We start from the raw sequence: 21740 nt of genomic DNA on the forward strand, positions 1-21740 counted from the left end.
TGGAGTGGAGTGTACCAGTAACAGATTTGGGGAATGGAGTGTAACAATAATAGTTTTGGGGAGTGGAGAGTAACAGTAACAGTTTTGTGAAGTGAGAGTAACAGTAACAGTTTTGGGGAGTGGAGTGTAGCAGTAACAGTTTTGTGGAGTGGAGTGTAAAAGTAACAGTTTCGGGACGTGGAGTGTAACTGTAACAGTTTTGGGGAGTGGAGTGCAATAGTAACAGTTTTGGGGAGTGGAGAGTAACAGTAACAGTTTTGGGGAGTGAGAGTAACAGTAGTAGTTTTGGGGAGAGAAGTGTAACAGTAACAGTTTTGGGGAGTGAAGTGTAACAGTAACAGTTTTGGGGAGTGGAGTGTTGCAGTAACAGTTTTAGGGAGTGGAGTGTAACATTAGCAGTTTTGGGGAGAGGAGAGTAACAGTTACAGTTTTGGGGAGTGACTGTAACAGTAACAGTTTTGGGGAGTGGAGAGTAACAGTAACAGTTTTGGGGAGTGGAGTGTAACAGTAACGGTTTTGGGGAGTGAGTGTAACAGTAACAGTTTTGGGGAGTGAGTGTAACAGTAACAGTTTTGGGGAGTGGAGTGTAACATTACCAGTTTTGGGGAGTGGAGTGTAACAGTAACAGTTTTGGGGAGTGGAGTGTAACAGTAACAGTTTTGGGGAGTGGACTGTAACAGTAACAGTTTTGGGGAGTGGAGTGTAACAGTAACATTTTTGGGGAGTGGAGAGTAACAGTAACAGATTTGCAGAGTGGAGTGTAACAGTAACAGTTTTGGGGAGTGGGGTGTAACAGTAACAGTTTTGAGAAGTGAGAGTAACAGTAACAGTTTTGGGGAGTGGAGTGTAACAGTAACAGTTTTGGGGAGTGGAGTGTAACAGTAACAGTTTTGGGGAGTGGAGTGTAACAGTAACAGTTTTGGGGAGTGGAGTGTAACAGTAACAGTTTCGGGGTGTGGAGTGCAACAGCAACAGTTTTGGGGAGCAGAGAGTAACAGTAACAGTTTGGGGGAGTGGAGAGTAACAGTAACAGTTCTGGGGAGTGGAGTGTAACAGTAACAGTTTTGTGGAGTGGAGTGTAACAGTAACAGTTTTGGGGAGTGGAGTGTAACAGTAACAGTTTTGGGGAGTGGAGAGTAACAGTAACAGTTTTGCAGAGTGGAGTGTAACAGTAACAGTTTTGGGGAGTGGGGTGTAACAGTTACATTTTTGTGAAGTGAGAGTAACAGTAACAGTTTTGGGGAGTGGAGTGCAACAGTAACAGTTTTGGGGAGTGGGGTGTAACAGTAACAGTTTTGTGAAGTGAGAGCAACAGTAACAGTTTTGGGGAGTGGAGTGTAACAGTAACAGTTTGGGGAGTGAGTGTAACAGTAACAGTTTTCGGGAGTGGAGTGTAACAGTACCAGTTTTGTGGAGTGGAATGTACCAGTAACAGTTTTGGGGAATGGAGTGTAACAGTAACGGTTTTGGGGAGTGAGTGTAAAAGTAACAATTTTGGGTAGTGGAGTGTAACAGTACCAGTTATGAGGAGTGGAGTGTAACAGTAACAGTTTTGCAGAGTGGAGTGTAACAGTAACAGTTTTGGGGAGTGGGCTGTAACAGTTACAGTTTTGTGAAGTGAGACTAACAGTAACAGTTTTGGGGAGTGGAGTGTAACAGTAACAGTTTTGGGGAGTGGAGTGTAACAGTAACAGTTTTGGGGAGTGGAGTGTAACAGTAACAGTTTGGGGAGTGGATTGTAACTGTAACAGTTTTGGGTAGTGGAGTGCAACAGTAACAGTTTTGGGGAGTGGAGAGTAACAGTAACAGTTTTGGGGAGTGGAGAGTAACAGTAACAGTTCTGGGGAGTGGAGTGTAACTGTAACTGCTTTGGGGAGTGAGTGTAACGGTAACAGTTTTGAGGAGTGGAGATTAACAGTTATAGTTTTGGGGAGTGAGAGTAACAGTAACAGTTTTGGGGAGTGGAGAGTAACGGTAACAGTTCTGGGGAGTGGAGTGTAACAGTAACAGTTTTGGGGAGTGGAGAGTAACAGTAACAGTTTTGGGGAGTGGAGTGTAACAGTAACAGTTTTGTGGAGTGTTGTGTAACAGTAACAGTTTGGGGAGTGGAGAGTAACAGTAAAAGATTTGGGGAGTGGAGAGTAACAGTAACAGTTTTGGGGAGTGGAGTGTAACAGTCACAGTTTTGGGGTGTGGAGTGTAACAGTAACGGTTTTGGGGATTGAGTGTAACAGCAAAAGTTTTGGGGAATTTGAGTGTAACAGTAACAGTTTTGGGGAGTGAGTGTAACAGTAACATTTTTGGGGAGTGGAGTGTAACAGTAACAGTTTTGGGGAGTGGAGTGTAACAGTAACAGTTTGGGGAGTGAGTGTAACAGTAACAGTTTTCGGGAGTGGAGTGTAACAGTAGCAGTTTTGTGGAGTGGAATGTACCAGTAACAGTTTTGGGGAATGGAGTGTAACAGTAACGGTTTTGGGGAGTGAGTGTAAAAGTAACAATTTTGGGGAGTGAGTGTAACAGTAACAGTTTTGGGGAGTGGAGTGTAACAGTACCAGTTTTGTGGAGTGGAGTGTAACAGTAACAGTATTGGGGAGTGGAGTGTAACAGTAACAGTTTTGGGGAGTGGAGAGTAACAGTAACAGTTTTGCAGAGTGGAGTGTAACAGTAACAGTTTTCGGGAGTGGGCTGTAACAGTTACAGTTTTGTGAAGTGAGACTAACAGTAACAGTTTTGGGGAGTGGAGTGTAACAGTAACAGTTTTGGGGAGTGGAGTGTAACAGTAACAGTTTTGGGGAGTGGAGTGTAACAGTAACAGTTTCGGGGCGTGGATTGTAACTGTAACAGTTTTGGGTAGTGGAGTGCAACAGTAACAGTTTTGGGGAGTGGAGAGTAACAGTAACAGTTTTGGGGAGTGGAGAGTAACAGTAACAGTTCTGGGGAGTGGAGTGTAACTGTAACTGCTTTGGGGAGTGAGTGTAACGGTAACAGTTTTGAGGAGTGGAGATTAACAGTAATAGTTTTGGGGAGTGAGAGTAACAGTAACAGTTTTGGGGAGTGGAGAGTAACGGTAACAGTTCTGGGGAGTGGAGTGTAACAGTAACAGTTTTGGGGAGTGGAGAGTAACAGTAACAGTTTTGGGGAGTGGAGTTTAACAGTAACAGTTTTGTGGAGTGTTGTGTAACAGTAACAGTTTGTGGAGTGGAGAGTAACAGTAAAAGATTTGGGGAGTGGAGAGTAACAGTAACAGTTTTGGGGAGTGGAGTGTAACAGTCACAGTTTTGGGGTGTGGAGTGTAACAGTAACGGTTTTGGGGATTGAGTGTAACAGCAAAAGTTTTGGGGAATTTGAGTGTAACAGTAACAGTTTTGGGGAGTGAGTGTAACAGTAACATTTTTGGGGAGTGGAGTGTAATAGTCACAGTTTTGGGGTGTGGAGTGTAACAGTAACGGTTTTAGGGATTGAGTGTAACAGTAACAGTTTTGGGGAGTGAGTGTAACAGTAACAATTTTGTGGAGTGGAGTGTACCAGTAACAGTTTTGGGGAGTGGAGTGTAACAGTAACAGTTTTGGGGAGTGGAGAGTAATAGTAACAGTTGTGGGGAGTGGAGAGTAATAGTAACCGTTTTGGGGAGTGGAGTGTATCTAACAGTTTTGGGGAGTGAGTGTATCAGTAACATTTTTGGGGAGTGGAGTGTAGCAGTAACAGTTTTGGGGAGTGTGTCTAACAGTAAAAGTTTTGTGGAGTGCAGTGTAACCTTACAGTTTTGGGGAGTGAGTGTAACAGTAACAGTTTTGGGGAGTGGAGTGTAACAGTACCAGTTATGTGGAGTGGAGTGTACCAGTAACAGATTTGGGGAATGGAGTGTAACAGTAATAGTTTTGGGGAGTGGAGAGTAACAGTAACAGTTTTGCAGAGTGGAGTGTGACAGTAACAGTTTTGGGGAGTGGGGTGTAACAGTAACAATTTTGTGAAGTGAGAGTAACAGTAACAGTTTTGGGGAGTGGAGTGTAACACTAACAGTTTTGGGGAGTGGAGTGTAACAGTAACAGTTTTGGGGAGTGGAGTGTAAAAGTAACAGTTTCGGGACGTGGAGTGTAACTGTAACAGTTTTGGGGAGTGGAGTGCAATAGTAACAGTTTTGGGGAGTGGAGAGTAACAGTAACAGTTTTGGGGAGTGAGAGTAACAGTAACAGTTTTGGGGAGAGAAGTGTAACAGTAACAGTTTTGGGGAGTGAAGTGTAACAGTAACAGTTTTGGGGAGTGGAGTGTAGCAGTAACAGTTTTAGGGAGTGGAGTGTAACAGTACCAGTTTTGGGGAGAGGAGAGTAACAGTAACAGTTTTGGGGAGTGGACTGTAACAGTAACAGTTTTGGGGATTGGAGTGTAACAGTAACATTTTTGGGGAGTGGAGAGGAACAGTAACAGTTTTGCAGAGTGGAGTGTAACAGTAACAGTTTTGGGGAGTGGGGTGTAACAGTAACAGTTTTGTGAAGTGAGAGTAACAGTAACAGTTTTGGGCAGTGGAGTGTAACAGTAACAGTTTTGGGGAGTGGAGTGTAACAGTAACAGTTTTGGGGAGTGGAGTGTAACAGTAACAGTTTTGGGGAGTGGAGTGTAACAGTAACAGTTTCGGGGCGTGGAGTGTAACTGTCACAGTTTTGGGAGTGGAGTGCAACAGTAACAGTTTTGGGGAGTGGAGAGTAACAGTAACAGTTTGGGGGAGTGGAGAGTAACAGTAACAGTTCTGGGGAGTGGAGTGTAACTGTAACAGTTTTGGGGAGTGAGTGTAACGGAAACAGTTTTGAGGAGTGGAGAGTAACAATAACAGTTTTGGGGAGTGAGAGTAACAGTAACAGTTTTGGGGAGTGGAGAGTAACGCTAACAGTTCTGGGGAGTGGAGTGCAACAGTAACAGTTTTGGGGAGTGGAAAGTAACGGTAACAGTTCTGGGGAGTGGAGTGTGACAGTAACAGTTTGGGGAGTGGAGAGTAACAGTAACAGTTTTGGGGAGTGGAGTGCAATAGTAAAAGTTTTGGGGAGTGGAGAGTAACAATAACAGTTTTGGGGAGTGGAGAGTAACAGTAACAGTTTTGGGGAGTGGAGTGTAACAGTAACAGTTTTGGGGAGTGAGTGTAACGGTAACATGTTTGACGAGTGGAGAGTAACAGTAACAGTTTTGGGGAGTGAGAGTAACAGTAAAAGTTTTGGGGAGTGGAGTGTAACAGTAACAGTTTTGGGGAGTGAAGTGTAACAGTAACAGATTTGGGGAGTGGAGTGTAGCAGTAACAGTTTTGGGGAGTGGAGTGTAACAGTAGCATTTTGGGGAGAGGAGAGTAACAGTTACAGTTTTGGGGAGTGGAGAGTAACGGTAACAGTTCTGGGGAGTGGAGTGTAACAGTAACAGTTTTGGGGAGTGGAGAGTAACGGTAACAGTTCTGGGGAGTGGAGTGTAACAGTAACAGTTCTGGGGAGTGGAGTGTAACAGTAACAGTTTTGGGGAGTGGAGAGTAACAGTAACAGTTTTGGGGAGTGGAGTGCAATAGTAAAAGTTTTGGGGAGTGGAGAGTAACAATAACAGTTTTGGGGAGTGGAGAGTAACAGTAACAGTTTTGGGGAGTTGAGTGTGACAGTAACAGTTTGGGGAGTGGAGTGTAACAGTAACAGTTTTGGGGAGTGGAGAGTAACAGTAACAGTTTTGGGGAGTGGAGAGTAACAGTAACAGTTTTGAGGAGTGGAGAGTAACAGTAACAGTTTTCGGGAGTGAGAGTAACAGTAACAGTTTTGGGGAGTGGAGTGTAACAGTAACAGTTTTGGGGAGTGAAGTGTAACAGTAACAGATTTGGGGAGTGGAGTGTAGCAGTAACAGTTTTGGGGAGTGGAGTGTAACAGTAGCATTTTGGGGAGAGGAGAGTAACTGTTACAGTTTTGGGGAGTGGAGAGTAACGGTAACAGTTCTGGGGAGTGGAGTGTAACAGTAACAGTTTTGGGGAGTGGAAAATAACGGTAACAGTTCTGGGGAGTGGAGTGTAACAGTAACAGTTTTGGGGAGTGGAGAGTAACAGTAACAGTTTTTGGGAGTGGAGTGTAACAGTAACAGTTTTGTGGAGTGTTGTGTGACAGTAACAGTTTGGGGAGTGGAGTGTAACAGTAACAGTTTTGGGTAGTGGAGAGTAACAGTAACAGTTTTGGGGAGTGGAGTATAATGGTAACAGTTTTGGGGAGTGAGTGTAACAGTAACAGTTTTGGGGAGTGGAGAGTAACAGCAAAGGTTTTGGGGAGTGGAGTGTAACAGTATCAGTTTTGGGGAGTGGAGTGTAACAGTAACAGTTTTGGGGAGTGAGTGTAACAGTAACAGTTTTGGGGAGTGAGTGTAACAGTAACAATTTTGTGGAGTGGAGTCTACCAGTAACAGTTTTGGGGAGTGGAGTGTAACAGTAACAGTTTTGGGGAGTGGAAAGTAATAGTAACAGTTGTGGGGAGTGGAGTGTAACAATAACAGTTTTGGGGAGTGGATTGTAACAGTAACAGTTTTGGGGAGTGGAGAGTAATAGTAACAGTTTTGGGGAGTGGAGAGTAATAGTAGCCGTTTTGGGGATTGGAGTGTAACTAACAGTTTTGGGGAGTGAGTGTAACAGTAACATTTTTGGGGAGTGGAGTGTAACATTAACAGTTTTGGGGAATGAGTCTAACAGTAAAAGTTTTGGGGAGTGGAGTGTAACTGTAACAGTTTTGGGGAGCGGAGTGTAACATTACAGTTGTGGGGAGTGAGTGTAACAGTAACAGTTTTGGGGAATGAGTGTAACAGTATCAGTTTTGGGGAGTGGAGTTTAACAGTACCAGTTTTGTGGAGTGGAGTTTACCAGTAACAGTTTTGGGGAGTGGAGTGCAATAGTAACAGTTTTGGGGAGTTGAGAGTAACAGTAACAGTTTTGGGGAGTGGAGAGTAACAGTAACAGTTTTGTGGAGTGGAGTGTAACAGTAACAGTTTTGGGGAGTGAGTGTAACGGTAAAAGTTTTGAGGAGTGGAGAGTAACAGTAACAGTTTTGGGGAGTGAGAGTCACAGTAACAGTTTTGGGGAGTGGAGTGTAACAGTAACAGTTTTGGGGAGTGAAGTGTTACAGTAACAGTTTTGGGGAGTGGAGTGTAGCAGTAACAGGTTTGGGGAGTGGAGTTTAACAGTAACAGTTTTGGGGAGAGGAGAGTAACAGTTACAGTTTTGGGGAGTGAGTGTAACAGTAACAGTTTTGGGGAGTGGAGAGTAACAGTAACAGTTTTGGGGAGTGGAGTGTAATAGTAACGGTATTGGGGAGTGAGTGTAACAATAACAGATTTGGGGAGTGAGTGTAACAGTACCAGTTTTGTGGAGAGTAACAGTAACAGTATTGGGGAGTTGAGTGTAACAGTAACAGTTTTGTGAAGTGAGAGCAACAGTAACAGTTATGGGGAGTGGAACTTAACAGTAACAGTTTTGGGGAGTGGAGTGTAACAGTAACAGTTTTGGGGAGTGGAGTGTAACAGTAACAGTTTTGTGAAGTGAGAGTAACAGTAACAGTTTTGGGGAGTGGGGTGTAACAGTAACAGTTTTGTGAAGTGAGTGTAACGGTAAAAGTTTTGAGGAGTGGAGAGTAACAGTAACAGTTTTGGGGAGTGAGAGTAACAGTAACAGTTTTGGGGAGTGGAGAGTAATGGTAACAGTTCTGGGGAGTGTAGTGTAACAGTAACAGTTTTGGGGAGTGGAGAGTAACGGTAACAGTTCTGGGGAGTGGAGTGTAACTGTAACAGTTTTGGGGAGTGAGTGTAACGGAAACAGTTTTGAGGAGTGGAGAGTAACAATAACAGTTTTGGGGAGTGAGAGTAACAGTAACAGTTTTGGGGAGTGGAGAGTAACGCTAACAGTTCTGGGGAGTGGAGTGCAACAGTAACAGTTTTGGGGAGTGGAAAGTAACGGTAACAGTTCTGGGGAGTGGAGTGTGACAGTAACAGTTTGGGGAGTGGAGAGTAACAGTAACAGTTTTGGGGAGTGGAGTGCAATAGTAAAAGTTTTGGGGAGTGGAGAGTAACAATAACAGTTTTGGGGAGTGGAGAGTAACAGTAACAGTTTGGGGGAGTGGAGAGTAACAGTAACAGTTCTGGGGAGTGGAGTGTAACTGTAACAGTTTTGGGGAGTGAGTGTAACGGAAACAGTTTTGAGGAGTGGAGAGTAACAATAACAGTTTTGGGGAGTGAGAGTAACAGTAACAGTTTCGGGGCGTGGAGTGTAACTGTCACAGTTTTGGGAGTGGAGTGCAACAGTAACAGTTTTGGGGAGTGGAGAGTAACAGTAACAGTTTGGGGGAGTGGAGAGTAACAGTAACAGTTCTGGGGAGTGGAGTGTAACTGTAACAGTTTTGGGGAGTGAGTGTAACGGAAACAGTTTTGAGGAGTGGAGAGTAACAATAACAGTTTTGGGGAGTGAGAGTAACAGTAACAGTTTTGGGGAGTGGAGAGTAACGCTAACAGTTCTGGGGAGTGGAGTGCAACAGTAACAGTTTTGGGGAGTGGAAAGTAACGGTAACAGTTCTGGGGAGTGGAGTGTGACAGTAACAGTTTGGGGAGTGGAGAGTAACAGTAACAGTTTTGGGGAGTGGAGTGCAATAGTAAAAGTTTTGGGGAGTGGAGAGTAACAATAACAGTTTTGGGGAGTGGAGAGTAACAGTAACAGTTTTGGGGAGTGGAGTGTAACAGTAACAGTTTTGGGGAGTGAGTGTAACGGTAACATGTTTGACGAGTGGAGAGTAACAGTAACAGTTTTGGGGAGTGAGAGTAACAGTAAAAGTTTTGGGGAGTGGAGTGTAACAGTAACAGTTTTGGGGAGTGAAGTGTAACAGTAACAGATTTGGGGAGTGGAGTGTAGCAGTAACAGTTTTGGGGAGTGGAGTGTAACAGTAGCATTTTGGGGAGAGGAGAGTAACAGTTACAGTTTTGGGGAGTGGAGAGTAACGGTAACAGTTCTGGGGAGTGGAGTGTAACAGTAACAGTTTTGGGGAGTGGAGAGTAACAGTAACAGTTTTGGGGAGTGGAGTGTGACAGTAACAGTTTGGGGAGTGGAGTGTAACAGTAACAGTTTTGGGGAGTGGAGAGTAACAGTAACAGTTTTGGGGAGTGGAGTGCAATAGTAAAAGTTTTGGGGAGTGGAGAGTAACAATAACAGTTTTGGGGAGTGGAGAGTAACAGTAACAGTTTTGGGGAGTTGAGTGTGACAGTAACAGTTTGGGGAGTGGAGTGTAACAGTAACAGTTTTGGGGAGTGGAGAGTAACAGTAACAGTTTTGGGGAGTGGAGAGTAACAGTAACAGTTTTGAGGAGTGGAGAGTAACAGTAACAGTTTTCGGGAGTGAGAGTAACAGTAACAGTTTTGGGGAGTGGAGTGTAACAGTAACAGTTTTGGGGAGTGAAGTGTAACAGTAACAGATTTGGGGAGTGGAGTGTAGCAGTAACAGTTTTGGGGAGTGGAGTGTAACAGTAGCATTTTGGGGAGAGGAGAGTAACTGTTACAGTTTTGGGGAGTGGAGAGTAACGGTAACAGTTCTGGGGAGTGGAGTGTAACAGTAACAGTTTTGGGGAGTGGAAAATAACGGTAACAGTTCTGGGGAGTGGAGTGTAACAGTAACAGTTTTGGGGAGTGGAGAGTAACAGTAACAGTTTTTGGGAGTGGAGTGTAACAGTAACAGTTTTGTGGAGTGTTGTGTGACAGTAACAGTTTGGGGAGTGGAGTGTAACAGTAACAGTTTTGGGTAGTGGAGAGTAACAGTAACAGTTTTGGGGAGTGGAGTATAATGGTAACAGTTTTGGGGAGTGAGTGTAACAGTAACAGTTTTGGGGAGTGGAGAGTAACAGCAAAGGTTTTGGGGAGTGGAGTGTAACAGTATCAGTTTTGGGGAGTGGAGTGTAACAGTAACAGTTTTGGGGAGTGAGTGTAACAGTAACAGTTTTGGGGAGTGAGTGTAACAGTAACAATTTTGTGGAGTGGAGTCTACCAGTAACAGTTTTGGGGAGTGGAGTGTAACAGTAACAGTTTTGGGGAGTGGAAAGTAATAGTAACAGTTGTGGGGAGTGGAGTGTAACAATAACAGTTTTGGGGAGTGGATTGTAACAGTAACAGTTTTGGGGAGTGGAGAGTAATAGTAACAGTTTTGGGGAGTGGAGAGTAATAGTAGCCGTTTTGGGGATTGGAGTGTAACTAACAGTTTTGGGGAGTGAGTGTAACAGTAACATTTTTGGGGAGTGGAGTGTAACATTAACAGTTTTGGGGAATGAGTCTAACAGTAAAAGTTTTGGGGAGTGGAGTGTAACTGTAACAGTTTTGGGGAGCGGAGTGTAACATTACAGTTGTGGGGAGTGAGTGTAACAGTAACAGTTTTGGGGAATGAGTGTAACAGTATCAGTTTTGGGGAGTGGAGTTTAACAGTACCAGTTTTGTGGAGTGGAGTTTACCAGTAACAGTTTTGGGGAGTGGAGTGCAATAGTAACAGTTTTGGGGAGTTGAGAGTAACAGTAACAGTTTTGGGGAGTGGAGAGTAACAGTAACAGTTTTGTGGAGTGGAGTGTAACAGTAACAGTTTTGGGGAGTGAGTGTAACGGTAAAAGTTTTGAGGAGTGGAGAGTAACAGTAACAGTTTTGGGGAGTGAGAGTCACAGTAACAGTTTTGGGGAGTGGAGTGTAACAGTAACAGTTTTGGGGAGTGAAGTGTTACAGTAACAGTTTTGGGGAGTGGAGTGTAGCAGTAACAGGTTTGGGGAGTGGAGTTTAACAGTAACAGTTTTGGGGAGAGGAGAGTAACAGTTACAGTTTTGGGGAGTGAGTGTAACAGTAACAGTTTTGGGGAGTGGAGAGTAACAGTAACAGTTTTGGGGAGTGGAGTGTAATAGTAACGGTATTGGGGAGTGAGTGTAACAATAACAGATTTGGGGAGTGAGTGTAACAGTACCAGTTTTGTGGAGAGTAACAGTAACAGTATTGGGGAGTTGAGTGTAACAGTAACAGTTTTGTGAAGTGAGAGCAACAGTAACAGTTATGGGGAGTGGAACTTAACAGTAACAGTTTTGGGGAGTGGAGTGTAACAGTAACAGTTTTGGGGAGTGGAGTGTAACAGTAACAGTTTTGTGAAGTGAGAGTAACAGTAACAGTTTTGGGGAGTGGGGTGTAACAGTAACAGTTTTGTGAAGTGAGTGTAACGGTAAAAGTTTTGAGGAGTGGAGAGTAACAGTAACAGTTTTGGGGAGTGAGAGTAACAGTAACAGTTTTGGGGAGTGGAGAGTAATGGTAACAGTTCTGGGGAGTGTAGTGTAACAGTAACAGTTTTGGGGAGTGGAGAGTAACGGTAACAGTTCTGGGTAGTGGAGTGTAACAGTAACAGTTTTGGGCAGTGGAGTGTAACAGTAACAGTTTTGTGGAGTGTTGTGTAACAGTAACAGTTTGGGGAGTGGAGTGTAACAGTAACAGTTTTGGGGAGTGGAGAGTAACAGTAACAGTTTTGGGGAGTGGAGTATACTGGTAACAGTTTTGGGGAGTGAGTGTACCAGTAACAGTTTTGGGGAGTGGAGAGTAACAGTAACAGTTTTGGGGAGTGGAGTGCAACAGTAACAGTTTTGGGGAGTGAGTGCAACAGTAACAGTTTTGGGGAGTGGAGTGTAACAGTAACAGTTTTGGGGAGTGAGTGTAACAGTAAAAGTTTTGGGGAGTGAGTGTAACAGTAACAGTTTTGGGCAGTGGAGAGTAACAGTAACAATTTTGGGGAGTGGAGAGTAACAGTAACAGTTTAGGGGCATGGAGAGTAACAGTAACAGTTTTGGGGAGTGGAGTGTAACAGTAACATTTTTGGGGAGTGGAGATTAACAGTAACAGTTTAGGGGCATGGAGAGTAACAGTAACAGTTTTGGGGAGTGGAGTGTAACAGTAACAATTTTGGGGAGTGGAGAGTAACAGTAACAGTTTAGGGGCGTGGAGAGTAACAGTAACAGTTTTGGGGAGTGGAGTGTAACAGTAACAGTTTTGGGGAGTGAGTGTAACAGTAAAAGTTTTGGGGAGTGGAGTGTAACAGTAACGGTTTTGGGGAGTGAATGTAACAGTAAATGTTTTGGGGAGTGGAGTGTAACATTACAGTTTTGGGGAGTGTGTGCAACAGTAACTGTTTTAGGGAGTGGAGTGTAACAGTATCAGTTTTGGGTAGTGGAGTGTAACAGTAACTGTTTTGGGGAGTGAGTGTAACAGTAACATTTTTGGGGAGTGGAGTGTAACAGGAACGGTTTTGGGGAGTGAGTGTAACAGTAACAATTTTGTGGAGTGGAGTGTACCAGTAAAAGTTTTGGGGAGTGGAGTGTAATAGTAACAGTTTTGGGAGTGGAGTGTAACAATAACAGTTTTGGGGAGTGGAGTGTAACAGTAACAGTTTTGGGGAGTGGAGAGTCATAGTAACAGTTTTGGGGAGTGGAGAGTAATAGTAACCGTTTTGGGGAGTGGAGTTTAACTAACAGTTTTGGGGAGTGAGTGTAACAGTAACATTTTTGGGGAGTGAATGTAACAGTAACAGTTTTGGGGAGTGTAGTGTAACAGTAACAGTTTTGGGGAGTGGAGTGTAGCAGTAACAGTTTTGGGGAGTGGAGTGTAACAGTAACAGTGTTGGGGAGTGGAGTGTAGCAGTAACAGTTTTGGGGAGTGGAGTGTAACAGTAACAGTGTTGGGGTGTGGAGAGTAACAGTTACAGTTTTGAGGAGTGGAGTGTAGCATTAACAGTTTTGGGGAGTGGAGTGTAACAGTAACAGTTTTGGGGAGTGGAGTGTAGCAGTAACAGTTTTGGGGAGTGGAGTGTAACAGTAACAGTGTTGGGGAGTGGAGAGTAACAGTTACAGTTTTGGGGAGTGGAGTGTAACAGTAACAGTTTTGGGGAGTGGGATGTAACAGTAACAGTTTTGTGAAGTGAGAGTAACAGTAACAGTTTTGGGGAGTGGAGTGTAACAGTAACAGTTTTGGGGAGTGGAGTGTAACTGTAACCGTTTTGGGGAGTGGAGTGCAACAGTAACATTTTTGGGGAGTGGAGTGTAACAGTAACAGTTATGGGGAGTGGAGTGTAACAGTAACAGTTTTGGGGAGTAGAGTGTAAGTGTAACAGTTATGGGGAGTGGAGTGTAACAGTAACAGTTTTGGGGAGTGGAGTGTAAGTGTAACAGTTTTGGGGAGTGGAGTGTAACTGTAACAGTTTTGGGGAGTGGAGTGCAACTGTAACATTTTTGGGGAGTGGAGTGTAACAGTAACAGATATGGGGAGTGGAGTGTAACAGTAACAGTTTTGGGGAGTGGAGTGTAAGTGTAACAGTTTTGGGGAGTGGAGTTTAACAGTAACAATTTTGGGGAATCAGTGTAACAGTAACAGTTTTGGGGAGTGGAGTGTAACAGTAAAAGTTTTGTGGAGTGGAGAGTAACAGGAGCAATTTTGGGGAGTGGAATGTAACGATAACAGTTTTTGGGAGTGGAGTGTATCGGTAACAGTTTTGGGGAGTGGAGAGTAACAGTAACAGTTTTGGGGAGTGGAGTATAACGGTAACAGTTTTGGGGAGTGAGTGTAACAGTAACAGTTTTGGGGAGTGGAGAGTAACAGTAACAGTTTTGGGCAGTTTAGGGTAACAGTAACAGTTTTGGGGAGTGGAGTGTAACAGTAACAGTTTTGGGGAGTGGAGAGTAACAGTAACAGTTTTGGGGAGTGGAGAGTAACAGTAACAGTTTTGGGGAGTGGAGAGTAACAGTAACAGTTTTGGGGTGTGGAGTGTAACAGTAACAGTTTTGGGGAGTGGTGAGTACCAGTAACAGTTTTGGGGAGTGGAGTGTAACAGTATCAGTTTTGGGGAGTGGAGTGCAACAGTAACAATTTTGGGGAGTGGAATGTAACAGTAACAGTTTTGGGGAGTGAGTGTAAGTAACAGTTTGGGGGAGTGGAGAGTAACAGTAACAGTTTTGGGCAGTGGAGTGTAACAGTAACAGTTTTGGGGAGTGGAGTGTAACAGTAACAGTTTTGGGGAGTGGAGAGTAACAGTAACACTTTTGGGCAGTGAGTGTAACAGTAAAAGTTTTGGGGAGTGGAGTGTAAATGTAACAGTTTTGGGGAGTGGAGTGTAACATTACAGTTTTGGGGAGTGAGTGTAACAGTAACAGTTTTGGGGAGTGAGTGTAACAGTAACAGTTTTGGGGAGTGGAGTGTAACAATACCAGTTTTGGGGAATGAGTGTAACAGTAGCAGTTTTGGGGAGTGGAGTGTAACAGTAAAAGATTTGGGGAGTGGAGAGTAACAGTAACAGTTTTGGGGAGTGGAGAGTAACAGTAACATTTTTGGGGAATGCAGTATAACGGTAACAGTTTTGGGGAGTGAGTGTTACAGTAACAGTTTTGGGGAGTGGAGTGTAACAGTAACAGTTTTGGGCAGTGAGTGTAACAGTAATAGTTTTGGGGAGTGGAGTGTAACAGTAACAGTTTTGGGGAGTGAGTGTAACAGTAACAGTTTTGGGGAGTGGAGTGTAACAGTAACAGTTTTGGTGAGTGGAGTGTAACAGTAACAGTTTTGGGGAGTGGAGTGTAACAGTAACAGTTTTGGGGAGTGGAGTGTAACAGTAACAGTTTTGGGGGGTGGAGAGTAACAGTAACAGTTTTGGGGAGTGGAGTGTAACAGTAACAGTTTTGGGGAGTGTGTGTAACAGTAACAGTTTTGGGGTGTGGTGTGTAACAGTAACGGTTTTGGGGAGTGGAGTGTAACTGTAACGGTTTTGGGGAGTGGAGTGTAACAGTAACAGTTTTTGGGGAATGAGTGTAACAGTAACAGTTTTGGGGAGTGGAGTGTAACAGTAAAGGTTTTGGGAAGTGGAGAGTAACAGTAACAGTTTTGGGGAGTGGAGTATAACGGTAACAGTTTTGGGGAGTGAGTGTAAACAGTAACAGTTTTGGGGAGTGGAGAGTAATAGTAACAGTTTTGGAGAGTGGAGAGTAACAGTAACAGTTTTGGGCAGTGCGTGTAAACAGTAACAGTTTTGGGGAGTGGAGTGTAACAGTAACAGTTTTGGGGAGAGAGTGTAACAGTAACATTTTTGGGCAGTGGAGAGTAACAGTAACAGTTTTGGGGACTGGAGAGTAACAGGAACAGTTTTGGGGAGTGGAGAGTAACAGTGACAGTTTTGGGGAGTGGAGTGTAACTGTAACGGTTTTGGGGAGTGGAGTGTAACAGTAACAGTTTTTGGGCAATGAGTGTAACAGTAACAGTTTTGCGGAGTGGAGTGTAACAGTAAAAGTTTTGGGGAGTGGAGAGTAACAGTAACAGTTTTGGGGAGTGGAGTATAACGGTAACAGTTTTGGGGAGTGAGTGTAACAGTAACAGTTTTGGGGAGTGGAGAGTAACAGTAACAGTTTTGGGCAGTGAGAGTAACAGTAATAGTTTTGTGGAGTGGAGTGTAAAAGTAACAGTTTTGGGGAGTGAGTGTAACAGTAACAGTTTTGGGGAGTGGAGTGTAACAGTAACAGTTTTGGGGAGCGGAGAGTAACAGTAACAGTTCTGGGCAGTGAGTGTAACAGTAACAGTTTTGGGGAGTGGAGTGTACCAGTAACAGTTTTGGGCAGCGAGTGTAACAGTAATAGTTTTGGGGAGTGGAGTGTAACGAACAGTTTTGGGAAGTGAGTGTAACAGTAACAGTTTTGGGGACTGGAGTTTAACAGTAACAGTTTTGGGGAGTGAGTGTAACAGTAACAGTTTTGGGGAGTGAGTGTAACAGTAACATTTTTGGGCAGTGGAGAGTAACAGCAACAGTTTTGGGGAGTGGAGAGTAACAGTAACAGTTTTGGGGAGTGGAGTGTAACAGTAATATTTTTGGGGAGTGAAGTGTAACAGTATCAGTTTTGGGGAGTGGAGTGTAACAGTAACAGTTTTCGGGTGTGGAGTGTAACAGTAACGGTTTTGGGGAGTGAGTGTAACAGTAAAAGTTTTGGGGAGTGGAGTGTAACAGTAACAGTTTTGGGGCGTGGAGTGTAACAGTAACAGCTTTGGGGGTTGGAGTGTAACATTAACAGTTTTGGGGAGTGGAGTGTAACAGTAACTGTTTTGGGGCGTGGAGTGTAACAGTATCAGTTTTGGGGAGTGGAGTGTAACAGTAACAGTTTTGGGGAGTGATTGTAACAGTAACATTTTTGGGGAGTGGAGTATACCAGTAACAGTTTTGGGGAGTGCAGTGTAACAGTAACAGTTTTGGGGAGTGGAGAGTAATAGTAACGGTTTTGGGTGTGGAGTGTAACAATAACAGTTTTGGGGAGTGGATTGTAACAGTAACAGTTTTGGGGAGTGGAGAGTAATAGTAACAGTTTTGGGGAGTGGAGTGTAATAGTAACCGTTTCGAGGAGTGAAGTGCAACAGTAACAGTTTTGGGGAGTGGAGTGTAACAGTAACAGTTTTGGGCAGTGAGTGTTACAGTAATAGTTTTGAGGAGTGGAGTGTAACAGTAACAGTTTTGGGGAGTGAGTGTAACAGTAACAGTTTTGGGGAGTGGAGTGTAACAGTAACAGTTTTGGGGAGTGAGTGTAACAGTAACAGTTTTGTGGAGTGCAGAGCAACAGTAACAGTTTTGGGGAGTGGAGTGTAACAGTAACAGTTTTGGGAAGAGATTGTAACAGTAACAGTTTTGGGGAGTGGAGTGTAACAGTAACAGTTTTGGGGAGTGAGTGCAACAGTAACAGTTTTGGGGAGTGGAGTGTAACAGTAACAGTTTTGGGCAGTGGAGAGTAACAGTAACAGGTTTGGGGAGTGGAGTGTAACAGTAACAGTTTTGGGGAGTGGAGTGTAACAGTAAGTTTTGGGGAGTGAGTGTAACAGTAACAGTTTTGAGGAGTGGAGAGTAACAGTAACTGTTTCGGGGAGTGGAGTGTAACAGTAACTGTTTTGGGGAGTGGAGAGTAACAGTAACAGTTTTGGGCAGTGAGTGTAACAGTAATAGTTTTGGGGAGTGGAGTGTAACAGTAACAGTTTTGGGGAGTGAGTGTAACAGTAACAGTTTTGGGGAGTGGAGTGTTACAGTAACAGTTTTGGGGAGTGGAGTGTCACAGTAACAGTTTTGGGGAGTGGAGTGTAACAGTAACAGTTTTGGGGAGTGGAGTGTAACAGTAACAGTTTTGGGGAGTGGAGAGTAACAGTAACAGTTTTGGGGAGTGGAGTGTAACAGTAACAGTTTTGGGGAGTGAGTGTAACAGTAACAGTTTTGGGGAGTGATTGTAACAGTAACAGTTTTGGGGAGTGGAGTGGACCAGTAACAGTTTTGGGGAGTAAGTGTAACAGTCACAGTTTGGGGGAGTGAGTGTAACAGTAATAGATTTGGGGAGTGGAGAGTAACAGTAACAGTTTTGGGGAGTGGAGAGTAACAATAACAGTTTTGGGGCGTGGAGTGTAACAGTAACACTTTTGGGGAGTGAGTGTAACGGTAACAGTTTTGAGGAGTGGAGAGTAACAGTAACAGTTTTGGGGAGTGGAGTTTAACAGTAACAGTTTTGGGGAGTGGAGAGTAACAGTAACAGTTTTGGGGAGTGAGAGTAACAGTAACAGTTTTGGGGAGTGGAGTGTAACAGTAACAGTTTTGGGGAGTGGAGTGTAACAGTAACAGTTTTGGAGAGTGGAGTGCAACAGTAACAGTTTTGAGGAGTGGAGTCTAACAGTAACAGTTTTGGGGAGTGAGTGTAACTGTTACAGTTTTGGGGAGTGGACAGTAACAGTTTTGGGGAGTGGCGTGTACAGCTGAATCTAAGGGCTCGATTTTAACGCAGCCGATAGGCGGGCTTTTAGGCGTGCTGGAGGTTAAAATTGCAAAACCTGGGTGTCGGGACTCCCCCCACACCCCCCCCCCGCCTGGCTCCCACCTCCATGCCGTTTTAACCTAGCTGTGTCTGATTGACCCGAATCAGTGCTGCCTGCAACAGGCGGGCCCTTAAACTGCACTGATTGGCCTTTATAATCCCATTTTAACAGGTTCTTGCCTGTTTAACCCTTTTCCCACATAAATCGCCCCTGGTGGGGATGACGCCTGTGAAACCTTGTGTGAACACTATTGGCTTGCTGACTATCAGCTGCAGGTCCAACATTAAAGAGGATATTAGATCAGTCATCATTTGCAGGTGGCAGGACTTTGTTGTCTCAGGTCTGGGGCAACTTTTACCAGGCCTAACCACACCTGTGGAAGGTTGGAGCCTCACACACTCTCCAGTGTGACCTCCTGCGAGACCCCTCTCGCCAGCCGCACTCAGTGCTTCCTCAACTGGGGCACCTACCAGAAGCATGGGAGGCCTTTTTTTCCTTCCCCTCTTGGCATTCGAGGACCTCCAGCCCCATTTGCGAAATGACACACGCCGCAACTGCAGAAGTTGCCATCAGAATTTTTATGGAAAATAAACAACTGATGGCATTTTTACAAAATACACAGCATTTCACCCAAGTTACTACCGTTGTGACTATTTGTGCTTTAGTATCCTCTTACGCGTGCTCCATGTAGTGGCTCCACTGTGGCTTCAGCAGATGTTGAGGCCCCTTGCTCACTTTCCTGCTGCTCCTGTCTCGACACCTTTGGCAGGCATCCTCTGGGATGGCGAGCCTGTGAGGGCTCGCCAGCAGTCTGCTGCTCCTGCGGCTGTGCAGGGGTTGAGACCTCTATCTCCATTGGGTGTGGACTCCGGCGGGGCTCTGGCCGAGGGCTCTGCAGTCGCATGGAAGTGTGAGCGCTTGGAGAGGAGCCCCCATTTCCTTGAGGTCTGCCACCAGCCTCCCTCTCATGGGTCATCTCCCCCTCAGTGCCTGAAAGTGGCTTGAGAGCAGCTTGTTGCACATCAGGGGGGCCTTGGGGACCCGTATCTACATTGGCAGTCCTACTCAGAAGGACTTCCATGAAGGTCTGGTATTTCTCTGTTCAATAGATGCCCATCGCCCCTCAAGAGATGTCATTCTATTCTGAACACTCACCATGTTTTCCATACCCTGGCGACTAACCTCCTCCATGGTCGTAGCCCTCCTCTCCTCTACCATTGCCCTCCTCTCCTCTACCATAGCCATCCTCTCCTCTACAGTAGCCAGCCTTACCATGGAGGCAGCAATCATTTCCACGTAGGTAGCCATCCTTTCCGTGTTGATGCATTCATGCTCCAATGACTCCACTAAGGCTCTGTTCATGGTCGCTATGGACTCCTCCATTCGCTCCACACTCGCAGTGACCCTGGAGACAAAGCCTGCCAGAAACTCCTGCATCTGTGCATGGAGTTCCATCACCTCTGATCTTGCGGATGGACCCAGAGGCAGAGGGTCGACATGCAGCTGAGCTGAGCTGGCAGAGTCCTGCACCCTCCGACGAGGACTCTCCACTGCTGTCACTGTCTCCACAATCTGCTGATGCTCACTTGTGAGCTGTGATACACCAGGTGACAACTCTACTCTATGTCTCGACGGTCCCACCGAGGTGTGAGTGTCTGAGCTGGTGCTGGGTGCGCTTATTTCTGCTGACGCTGCGCCCTCAGAGGTTGCAGATACCTCTGAGGAGTGTGGCTGCTCAGGCTCTTCCTCCTGCACAGTGGGGAAGGGGCTCTCGATGGTCCTGTGGGGGAGTCAAGGAAAAAGTTAGAGATGTGATGCCAAGGTTACATGCACATTGCATTTTGCAGATGATCATAAGACCATATGATGTAGCTTCAGAATCATTATCAGTGACTCATGCAATGCCAATGAGAGAGTTGGAAAACTATTCTGTCACCTGCTTGCGGGGATGCTCCTGTCTGTCCTTCCCCAACGTCCACATCTCGGTCAGCCCCGGCAATCTCCAGGACGCCTTCCACCCAGGGGGTGAGCTGGGCTAATGAGGGTGGCCCTCCTCCTGTCCTGGCTTGCTCTCTCCTGTTGTGAGCTTTCTTTTCCTGCAATGAGAGAGACAAGTGGAGGTTGAGTGAGAATGAAGGAGTGAGTGCAGAGATTGCATAGCATAGATACTTAGAAGGAGACAAAGATGGAGTGAGGTTGCAATACCAAGGGCCCTCCCTGTGTGTTGTCAGTTGTGTTCAAAGCATCAGAGTGAGAGGGAGTGTGAGGGTGGCATAGTTCTGTGAATGTGAGCATAGAGAGAGAGAGGGAATGGGTAAGGGTGCATGGATATGAGTGTCTAGTGGGATGTGCAGGAAGAGATTGCTAAAGCTGAGTGCTGGTGAGGAAAGGCAATGGGGATCAGATTGAGGGTGATGGAAATATCATACAGTACTTACTTTTCCAGTGCGAAGAAGGTCATGGAATCTTTTCCTGCACTGCAACCACATTCTTCGTGTGAGCCCCAAGCAGTTGACTTGACCTGCCACCTGTAGCCACACAGCCTTGATCTGACTAGGGGGCCTCTTCCTCCCTGAGGAAGGGAACAGGACCTCCCTTTGGGCCCTAGCACCATCCAGTAATGCCTGCAGTGAAGCCTCATCAAATTTGGGGGCAGATCTGGCCCTTCCGCTGGCCATTGCTCCTGCAGGCTCCTGTGCCATCTTAATGCTGAAGTTTGGGAGCCTGCAGAGGAAGCAAGGCTTGCTGTGGACATTAAAAGCAGCAGCAATAATGACGTCATATTCTGCGACTTTCTGGCTGGAAATACTCAATTGCCAAGGCTTCCCACACGCTGGAAATCAATTGGGCAATTGAGTTAAAATTGCATCAATCTCATAGACCCATTTAGAATCGTGTGGGAATCACTAAATTCGGGGAACCCGGCAATTCCCCGCACCTGAGATAAAATCAAACCCTAAGTGTTTATTCACTTTCTTCTAGAGTGACAAGGAGCTTGAAGCATATCACATTGCAAAATTAATGATGACTTCAGAAAGAGCGTAAGTACAAACCCTGACCTAAAATGTCTTTTTGAAATGTGGCTTATGACACCATGTTTTCTTACAAATTTGATCATTCTACTCCTTTCCCTCTGACTCCCACAGATATGTCAATGTCCTGAAGCTCCTCCACACAGTGAGTAGCTGTTTGTTTTTAATCAGTTTGCCTTTGGTGCGGTGATGTTCCTGTGCAGAGTAAGAGCTCAGTGTGAAATGTGCATAGAGCAGGGTCTTGGTGCTTTCCAATAGCTAGCTGATAATCACAGCTCCAGTCTGCTGAGCTTTCAGAACAAACATAACAAAGCTCTTTCTATAGAACAATGAACGGGAATGAATTGCAGGAAAAGCAGCTTCTGATGAAGGGTCCAGACCCTAGATGTTGACCCCTCATAACTTTCTCCAGACACTGGTGGAGAGCCTCCAGCATTTCCTATGTCTTTGTAGAAATGTCCTGTTGTGTAAGTGGGCCCTCTTCCTGCTCCTGTGAAGTAACTGCAGACACCTCTCCACCCACACACAGATCCATCAGCCCTCACTTTATTCCCAGCAGCTAATTCACCAGTGAATTGGGTAGAAGCTTTCCTGCCAGTTTTCTGCCCAGTTTGATTTATCCCCCAATTTCTGCAGTCCCATCCCATTAAGCCTCCTTCTTGCTAATGTACATATATGTAAATGAAGCAATGTGATGCTGCAGCCCCGAGATTCCTGGCCACGCAGAGAGAATGGCGGGGGGTAGGCGGGGAGAATGGCGGGGGGTGGGCGGAGTCGAATGAGGGGGCCTGGGCGGGGGGCAGGGGTCACGGAGTGAATGGCGAGTGGGGGTCAGGCAGGGAGCAGGGGTCACGGAGTGAA

At 45.3% G+C, this 21740-nt stretch overlaps 1 protein-coding gene across 1 annotated transcript in view; it reads left to right on the forward strand.

Annotated features, from left to right (window-relative positions):
• LOC147110818 (FYVE, RhoGEF and PH domain-containing protein 5-like) overlaps positions 1–21740 on the forward strand; it is a 1561072-nt gene that overhangs the window by 754375 nt on the left and 784957 nt on the right. Inside the window, exons 4-5 of the mRNA XM_085999968.1 lie at positions 20830–20888; positions 20994–21024. Of these exons, the coding sequence (XP_085856094.1) occupies positions 20830–20888; positions 20994–21024 (90 nt within the window). The remainder of the gene's footprint in view (positions 1–20829; positions 20889–20993; positions 21025–21740) is intronic.

Source organism: Somniosus microcephalus, chromosome 11 (assembly GCF_052327205.1).
Source record: "Somniosus microcephalus isolate GS21.2 chromosome 11, FLI_Smic_1.0, whole genome shotgun sequence".
Taxonomy (NCBI): Eukaryota; Metazoa; Chordata; class Chondrichthyes; order Squaliformes; family Somniosidae; genus Somniosus; species Somniosus microcephalus.